The following is a 9436-nucleotide window of genomic DNA, read 5'->3' on the forward strand; positions in this document are numbered from 1 at the left end:
ACAGCTCCACGCTCCACGGACGGAGCCAGCCAGGCGCCCCATAACAGCCTATTTTAACGCGACGACACTCGCCTTCCGTCACGTCACGTGTGAAAGCTTCGCCGTTGCTCCTCCCCCTCCCTTTCTGCCACCGACACCACAGTTCACGGCTTCCCGTGCGCGCCCGTTTGCAGGTTACTGCGGCTGCTGCTGGTTTTCACAGTGCTTCCCCGTTCTGCGCCTTGCCCTGGAGACCGCGGTGGTTCACACGCCCGTTGCGGGGTGAGGGGGCTTCTGAATGTGACTATGTATTTGCTTTTCTACTTTGATTCGCTTTTGTATTGTCACTTTGTATCCTCTCGTCACAGCTGAGGAGGTCCCGTTAGCATGTCCTGCAAGGCGGGTTTGGTCATGATGAACTCCCTTGGCTTTTGTTTGAGATGTCTTTTTTTTTTTTTTTAAGATTTTATTTATTTATTTGACAGACAGAGATCACAAGTAGGCAGAGAGGCAGGCAGAGAGAGAGAGGAGGATGCAGGCTCCCTGCTGAGCAGAGAGCCCGATGCGGGACTCGATCCCAGGACCCTGAGATCATGACCTGAGCCGAAGGCAGCGGCTTAACCCACTGAGCCACCCAGGCGCCCCTGTCTGAGATGTCTTCATCCCTCCTTCATCTCTGAAGATGGGGGAGGTGGGGGGGCTAGTCCCCCCCCCTTCTAGGCTGTGAAGACCCTTCTGGGGGGGGAACAGCTTCCTCTGTCCCCACTCAGGACGGTGGGATCACCTGTGGTGTGGCAGTCATTCGGGGAGGCGCTGGCTTAGAGGCTGGCGCTGGGGCTGCTGGGGGAGCCGTGGATGGCAGGCTTGTCTCCAAGGCGTGGGTCCCGTCTGGTCCCTGGGGGACACAACTGCCTTCAGCTAGGACCTTGTTTGGTAGAGCTGGCGCTGCGTCTGCTGCTGGGCCCTCAGATAGCAACGGTTACCCAAAACCGAGTTGGCTTCTTGGTGGGCTTTAAGCCAAAACATACAACCAAGTCCAATGACAGGAAGAGGAAGGGTTTACTTGCAACAAGTCAAGGCCCTTTCCCTGAGCCGTATCTCTCCCGACAACAAACTGGGGAGCTTGTGAGCACAGGCCTCTCGCAGTGGGGGCATGGCCTAGAGTTGCGGCAGAAGTCCTCTTGCGGGGACTGGGTCCCGAGGCCGGCGGGGACCCTGGTGCTCAGAGGCGTTCAGATCCACGAGGACTGCTCAAGCGCACACTGGGTGTGTCTTCCATCTTGAATATGACTAGGCTGTTCCCTGATGGGGCTCATGTCCTTCCGTGACATGCCTGGGGGCTAAATGACATGTCTGTCTTCTTCCTGGGGACCCTAACTTTCTGCTTATGTTACAGATCCCTGGGATGGGGAGATGCCATCTTCCGGCCGGGTCACTGGTGGGGCCCCAGGCCGTGGCTGACCAAGTCCTGGCTGCTTCGGGCTACACAGGCACTACTGAGGTCTGCAGACCTGGCTTTGGAGGCACAGATACGTGTGCCTCCGCCAGGCTCCTGGGCGGCCTGCACCGGGCTCCCTGGCCAGGGTTGGAGGGGCTGGAGCTGAGGGCAGGGCCTGTTCAGAGTCTCTGGGGGCACAGATGGGAGTATGTCCTGCCGTGTGTCCCTGTGCAGGTGGGACCGCTTGCGGACTCTGGCTGGGAGGGGACGGGGCCGGTCACAGGCCACTTGAGGACCCATAGCCGGGGCAAGGTCTGCATCTGGTCACCAAGGCATGGCTAGGAGTACCTCCTGCCAGGGCCGGGGGCAGAGATGCTGCCAGCTGGACCAGTGCCAGATGGGGCTGTTCCGGGGTCTGCGGCTGGGACCTCTCTGGGTGGGTCAGCTGTGTGGGCCGAGCCCCGGTGTTGGGCTGCACCAGACCCCACAGCCCCCACAAAGGCACTCGGTCTGCAAGTGGGCCCCATCACAGCCACTCAGCAGGGACACAAGGGGGCGTCTGACCCGGCCATCTTTGGGGGGCCCGCCTGCGGACGGTCTTGCTTCCACGCCCCCAGGTGTGGCTAACCACCGCGACACCAGGGGCTCGTGCCTGGTTCATGAGATACCAGCCTAGCTTTGTGGTGTCTCTGTCTGCTTTGGGGTCAGGGGAACACTGGCCTCATAAAATGGGTTGGAAGTGTTCCCTCCTCTTGTGTGTTTTGGAAAGTGTGTGCGGAAGTGGCGTCCACTCCTCTGTGGGCACTGGGTGGGGCTGAGCACCCACGCCCAAGCCCGGGCCCGGGCCCGCCACTGCTGCATGAGAATTCTTCCTCCTGGGGCACCTGGCAGGCTCAGCTGCTGCAGCATGCGCTCCTGATTTCTGCTCAGGTCATGATCTGGGGGTCGTGAGACTGAGTCCCAGGTGGGGCTGTGGGCTGGGTGTGGAGCCTTCTTGGGATTCTCTCCCTCTGCCCCTCCCCCCCAAAAAAGGAAAATAATAAAATCTTTTAGAAAAAGGAAAAAAAAGAATTTGCCCTCTTCACTGACTCGGGGTCTACTCAGACCGTCTGTTTCTTCTTCAGTCAGTTTCAGTAGTTTCTGTCATTCCATCTCCGCTCGAGGGACTTCGTCCTGAGAATTCCGAAGGTCAACCCATCTTGCCCAAAGACAGCAAAGGCCAGGGCGCGGCTTGTGGCAGAAGGATCAGGGGCTGGTGTAGCTTTGGGCGCCTTAAATTTGGGATGCCTGTTGGAGCCCACATGGACACGTCCACTCCTGGGGTAGAGGATGCCGCCACCGAGAGGCACCGCCAGCCTTGGACACAGGGGCACTACGGGGAGAAGGCCATCACCTCGGGCAGCGGGCAGCCTGGGTCCGGTGTGTGGGCCTGGAGGTCGGGCTGCCAGCACCCGGAGAGGGAGCTGCCTTGGGGGCCCATAGAAAGCCATCTAGGGACCCCGGACAAGCAGACTTGCGGGCGGCAGAGGCGAAGTGAACGGAGCTGCGCAGTCAAGAGTCGCAGAAAAACAGTGATGGCCCCGGGCAGGCGTGCATGCTCTGGGGTGTCTGTGTGTCCACAGAGGGGAGAGGCCACAGCCTGTGCATGCGGACGCGCCAGGACTGGTGCAGTACCCGGAGTACGATGGTGTCCTTCCACCTCAGGCCCAGGAAAGGGCCCAGCCAGGGCACGGGGGCGGGGGGCAGTCACCTGCTGGAGGGCGGGATGGAGGCGCTGCGGGTGTGAGGGGCCAGGAGGAAGCCCAGCACAGGCGTGTGGGTGGGTGGGAGCAGGGCGGAGCTGGAGATGGCGCACGGCTGGGCAGCCTCATGGGGCTTCTCCTCCTGGACAGCAGGCTGATGGCACAGGGGCACGTCCCCCCCCACCGAGTGCACAGGGAGCCGCTGGGCGTGACAGAGCGTGTGGGTGCAAACAAGGCAGAGCCGAGGAGGGTGCGGGGCAGGGGGTGGGGGGGGGGACTAGGCCGGGACCGCAGCCTGTGGAGGGGCAGTGTCAGAGGGGACAAGGTGGAAGAAATGCAGGCTCCCCTGGGGCGGTTAGGACCGCCGGGTCAGCATTGTTACAATGACACTCCAGGACTGGTGCCTCTCCACTGGATGGCTTGGTTTTAGTTCTGGATAAGTCCTTTGTACCAAGGAGCCACTGACACAGGCCTCTGGGCGTTCCTGGAAGTTTCAGCTTGGAAGCCATTGTCTTTAACCCAAACTCCGAACACATTCTGCCTGATGGTCCAAACCCTGACTTCACTGTCAGTATGGGACTGCTTTTATTTGCAGGAGTGATTTGTCAGGGACCCACCCAGACTCGAAGACGATGTTAGGACCTGCTCCCCAGTGTCCAGCCAGCCCTGGGGTCCTGGAGGAAGCAAGTGGAGGGGCCCCCGGAGAGAGACCCCAGGTGGGATTCCAGCTCCCAAGTCCCAGGAGTGGCGCCCTGTCCTCCCCTTGGCCAACCCGCTTGGAGTGCGAGCAGGCAGGTCACTGCCTTGGTCCCTCAGAAGTCCATGGAAGCAGATTCTCCCCAGCAGCAGGTGGCCTTGGGCTGGCTTCCTCCCCCCCCGACCAGGTGCCGTCCACCTGCTCCCGGGCTCTGTTCCCCCTGCAGGCAGCCCCGGTGCCTTTCCAACCCCGAAAGAAAAAAGACGACCGTCCTCAGGGCCTCCACTAATTTCGTCCTATTTTTATGCCATTTTCCCCATGTGATTTTTATAAGCCCCAGGTTCTCCTTGCGTTTCCTTGTTCCCGCAGATTCTCCGAGTGCCCGCTGCTGGTGGCATGCATGGCCCGGCCCCAGCAGTGCCCCTGCGGTGGCCAGAACGGGCCAGTGGAGGCGGCAAGCACGTTCTGCTGAGCTCCTACGGGTGCGACCTGAAGAAACATCTGATTCAGCCTTTTCCAGTCACCCGGCAGCTGTCTCTTCTTCATGGAAATTTTAAAATGACGTTTCTATTTTCAGTTTTGATTCCATTAAAATCTGGCGTATTCCGGTCTTCCTGAGTCTCGCGGAAGCGTGAGGTGTGCTGAGTCCCCGGTGGCCGGCTCGGGCCATCACGCTCATCACTGCTGGACAGACCGTCCCTCGGCGGCCCGGCCCACCAGGGGCGACCGCACGTGCCCATCCCGTGGCCCAGAAGGAAGATTTTGTTATAAAAGAAAAAAAGTATTTTTGCCAGGGCAAAATAGGCCAGCCTCCTGGCTTTCTCTTTAAAAAGGGAAAAACAGAGAGACTAGGTCAAAAGAAAGCAGAGCCCTGGGAGGGCTGCGTGAGGGGCGCGGGGGCGGGGCGGGGGTGCACAGCCCCGGAGCCAGAGCCCGGCGGCGCGGCCCCACCTGCAAGCCCGGCTGGTCACGGAGCGGGCACCAGAGGCTCAGCCCGCAGCCCGGGCTGGAACGATCTCGCTGTGTTCGGACCCGGCCTTCTGGGGCTCGCTGAGCGGGTCCTTGTGGGCCACCCACCGACGGCGGCCTCTCAGCGAGCCCTCGGCACCCGCAGCTAAGGACCCTCGCCCGGTCCTCCAGGGAGGGGGTGGTGGTCTGCGGGGTACATTTACCTGCTGCCCCCCACGGGCTCCCAGACACACCCCGAGTGTCAGGCCGAGTGGATGCGGTCTATCCTGCAACCGACAGGCCAGTGGAATGGCGCAGTGGCTGAAAAAGACACCCCGAAGACAGCGACGCCCTCTGCCCGAGCCTGTGGGTGTGCTGCGGACACCGATGGCACTGGGTCAAGGACCTCGATGGAGATGGTCCTGGATTTCCCAGATGGGCCTCGTCACAGGACTCCTCTGTAGCTGGGTGGGTGTCATCCCCAGAGTCACGTGTTGAAGCCTAACCCCGCCCCTGGTGAAGGTGTCAGGATGCCTTTGGGAGGGGAGGAGGTCACTGGGCAGCGCTGCAGGAAGGGACCCCAGAAGCCCCTGTGCCCCTCCCACCGCGGGAGGTCACAGCGAGATGTCGCGTCTGTGAGCCGGGGAGCCGCCCCCCCGGACACGGACTGTGCGGGCGCCGGGGTCCTGGACTAGCAGCCCCCGGAGCTGTGGTGGTGGGCCCGTCTGTGGCGCTCCGTCCCAGCCGCAGGGGATGGACCAGGGCCCGCCGTCACAAAAGGGAGGCAGGAGGGTGAGAGTCAGAGGGAGAAGACGGGAGGACAGCAGCAGAGGTCGGAGCAGCCCAGGGTAGGCTCTGCCGGCCTCGAACATGGGTACCAGCCTCTGAGGAGCTGGAAAGGCAGCCGTCCTCCCCAGAGCCCTGGGAGGGACCAGCTGCCACACCTGCACTGTGGCCGGTGAGGCAGGACCACAAGCTGGCGTGGGTTGAAGCCACCATGTTGGGGGCACTTGGTCCCCGTGGCCCCAGACCCACACCAACAAGGGAACCAACTCCCCACTCTTCCCAAACACACTCAGCATGCACCGGCCATCCCGGCCCATGGGGGACACACGGTTCTCCTGCCCAGGGCTACCGTCTGTCACAGCAGCCCCCAGCCTAGCGGGGCCCCTGATCAGGGCTGGGCTTCCCGGCCCCGTACGTCACCCAGGACAGACACGTGTGCTGGGTGACGCTCACGTGTGTGGCTTGCTCCCGTGGGGTGGGGGTGGGGCAGGGTCGCTGGGATTCCCAGCTGTGATGTTGGGACAAATGCTGGGCCTCTGTCCCTGGTTCCTGGCGCACAGCTCCGAGAACCCCTTGACTGAGAGGGGACCAGAGCACGCTTCGTGGGCTAATGAGCGGAGTCGGGTACGCCTGGAGCTTAGGGCCGGGGCAGGCCGGGGCGGCTAGGAGGCCGGCCATTCGGCGCCAGCCCCACTGCGGGCAGGAGAGGAGACGGAATCCAGCGCCACGGCCAGCGACAGCACCCGTCAGGCCCATGCCACAGGGCAGCCACAAAAGCCACGGACTGATGGCGTCCAGAGAGCTTCTGAGCTGCTGCACTCGTTCACGTGCTGGGAGGGTAGCGCCCCAGGTTGTTTGGGGAAACAGCCTACGTATCTGGTGTCATACGTGTTTGAGGGAAAACAGACAGACAGGAGCACCCGGCCGGCTCAGTCGGTGGGGGAGTGACTCTAGTCTCAGAGCCGCGAGTCTGGGCCTCACGTTGGGGGTACAGTTGATTTAAAAATAATAACAATCTTTTTTTTTTCTTAAGACTTTACTTATTGAGAGTGAGAGAGCAGGGGCAGAGGCAGAGGGAGAAGCAGGCTCCACGCTGAGCAGGGAGCCTGATGTGGGGCTCAATTTCAGGACCCTGGGACTGTGACCTGAGACGAAGGCAGACATTCACCCCTTGAGCCACCCAAGCGCCCCAAAAGTAAGAAAAATGTTTTTAAAAAACCAGACGGCTGGGGCACAGGCAAGCTCTAGCGCATGCCGGGATGGGAAGCCGTCCTGTCCACCCTCACCGGCTTGGGACAGAAGTGTGACCCTCCCCAAATCAAGGAGCCAGCATCAGCGGTCGGTCACCCCCAAGTCGCCCATCATGCATCTAGGACCTGCCACGTGCCAGGGGTGGGATGTCACACGCTGTGCCCTGGAGAGAACAGCCGTGCCTCCCTCCGCCCACAGGAAATGCTGGTCTGCTGCTCTTTGCTCTCTCCGAGCCCAGGACACCAGCCCAGGCATGCACACGTTTCCAAAGCACGCCTCCGACCACCACGGGCTCCCGGCCACCATGGGCTCCCGGCACCGGGCCACCCTGGCCTCATACCACACCGCCGCCGGGTCAGCCACAGGGCAATAGGGCGGACAGGTGTGGGCCACGGAGCCCCACACTGGTCCTGGTTCCAGCCACGTGTTGGGAGCGCACGTCTCACCATGGTCAGCACCGGCGCCTTCTGGAACACTCGACCTGGGGTGTGCTCCTGCCCAGAAGACCCCAGGCACTCACAGGAGCTGTGCTCCTGGGCGGAGGGGTGCACTCCACGCAGATCCTTGCTCTGCTGACTGGAGCACATGCTCCCCACTTCTCTGGGGACATTTCACTTTAAATAGCCGCTCAGTCCCCAGAGGAACAGTGTGCCGTGGGGGCCGCTGCAGGGGACAATCCAACGGCCCGTGAACCCAAGCCCTTCATTATCTGCCACCACTCGGGAGGGACAGCAGAGCGGGAGGGACAGCAGAGCGGGAGGGACAGCAAAGCAGGACGGAGGCGAGCGGGAGCAGGCCCGAGCCTGAGCGCCGGCAGGCAGCGCCCACGTTCCTGGTCCGAGCAAAGAAGGAAAGCCGAAACCCGCCAGGTCCCCAGGCGGGCTTTGAACGCGAGTCCTCTCAGGCCGGTTTACATGCCAAGTGCTGAGGACACATGGCACAGGGGACGTCAACACAGGCATCGGCAACCTCCACGGCCCCCACGAAGGAGTCGCGAGCAGGGCGGGCGGGGTGGGGGAGGCGGCCGGCGCGCGGCAGGTGCAGACACGCCGGCCCGCTCGCGCGGGCTCTTGCTCAGGCCCCTCAGCTCTCCTGCCTCACCTGAGCCCGCCGCGCACGTGCGACGCCTTGTCCCCTCTGCGCCCACATGGCTTCCCGTGGCCGCGGGGCAACACGCGGCTGCGGCCCCATGGCAGCGTCTCAGCCTGGAGACCAGCTCTGCCGGCGACAACCGCTGTTCGCGCTTAGTTCTCCGGGAACCGCCTGGAACAGGGCGGCCGCGCCCGTCAGAAGAAAGCCGCCCTCCTGGGAGCTGGGACGGAATCGAGCCCAGGGTTGAGGTCACAAATGTCCGTGTGCTTCGGTCTGCTGTCCTGAGGGCACGGCCACCGAGAGTGACAGGCTGCAGGGGCAGGAGCGGCCCCGCCTGGGAGTCCAGTGAGCGTTCGGTTCAAACCGCTGTCTTCACCTCTCGTCTTCCTCCCAAACCAGGCAAATGATTCCTTCATAGCTTCTCCCAACCTCACTGCAGACAGTACAGCAACAGTCCTCGGTATTTGTCATGGAGGCAGAAATCCAGCTGGCGGCGAGCTCTCAGCAGCCGCGTGGCCGCCCAGGGAGCCCAGGGACAGGAGGGGGACGAAACCGGCCACGGCTCACCTTGGACAGAAACCTCTACTGCCAGCTGTGCCCTGAACGATGGCCCTCAGCTCAGCCACCTTTCCCGCCCACCAAGCTGCGGTGTGCGGCTCCCACGAAGACGGACCACGGTGAGCAAGGGCTGCAGGCCAGCTCCTAGGGCCCCTCGCTGGGGCAGCCCCAGGGCTGCCCAGGAAGCCACAGACGCCACATGCACACACCAGGCACGCAGCACGAGGTCCTCCTGCAGGTGGAGGGGCAGGCCCCGGACGCCGGCGTCCCTGCAGGTTCTCATCAGTCAGAAGGGATGCAGCCGCCCACGCACACCTCCGATGGACCGCTGCCACGGGGGCCACAGCACAGACCCCCAAACAGGGAGAGAAGCCGCATAGGAACCAGAGCCGGCCAGGCCCATGGCTTCCCGAGAGATGGCACCGAACGCCTCACTGCCTCCGGACCTGAAACCGTCTCCAGGAAGCGACGCGGTTGGTGTCTGGGGGAAGGCTGGCCGTCCAGCTGTGCCACGGCACCAGCTGTCTTCACCCCCAGCTCCTGGCTCGGGCTGCTCCGGTGGTCTGAGGGCAGGCTCTCAGCTGGCTACGGCGCACTCTTCTTCCTGAAGGATCTCCGGAGCTGTGGTGCAGAAGGTGCACTCGAGAGCCCGAGGCCCCCGGTGAGGCGGTCCACCCACGCCCACCCTGACACAGCTGCTGGGGACACGCACTGGGGCCAGCCCCTGGGACTCTGCCGTCAGTCGGTCCTGTGGAGTCTGAGAAACGCACGGCCCACCCAGCTCTCGCTGGGCACGGGGACACCCCGCAGAGCACCAAGGAAAACAGACACGAAGCCTAAGAGCCATTTGCAGTCGGCCGTTTTAAAGACAAGACGTGACGCCTAGTAAGAGTGCAGAGCCCGTCCCTGGCCCTCTGTCCAGACAGCCGAGGGAACGAATGATGG

The 9436-nt window shown here is 62.9% G+C and overlaps 1 protein-coding gene across 1 annotated transcript; it reads left to right on the plus strand.

Annotated features, from left to right (window-relative positions):
• Nucleotides 1-632: 632 nt before the first annotated feature.
• On the plus strand, nt 633-2355 carry LOC116569877. The gene is made up of 2 exons (XM_032306290.1): nt 633-1245; nt 1376-2355. Exons 1-2 carry the CDS (start codon nt 835-837, stop codon nt 1757-1759), a joined length of 795 nt encoding a protein of 264 aa, XP_032162181.1. The 5' UTR covers nt 633-834; the 3' UTR covers nt 1760-2355.
• The last annotated feature ends 7081 nt before the right edge of the window (nt 2356-9436 follow it).

The sequence above is a fragment of the Mustela erminea genome, chromosome 12, assembly GCF_009829155.1.
Source record: "Mustela erminea isolate mMusErm1 chromosome 12, mMusErm1.Pri, whole genome shotgun sequence".
In the NCBI taxonomy this organism is placed as follows: Eukaryota; Metazoa; Chordata; class Mammalia; order Carnivora; family Mustelidae; genus Mustela; species Mustela erminea.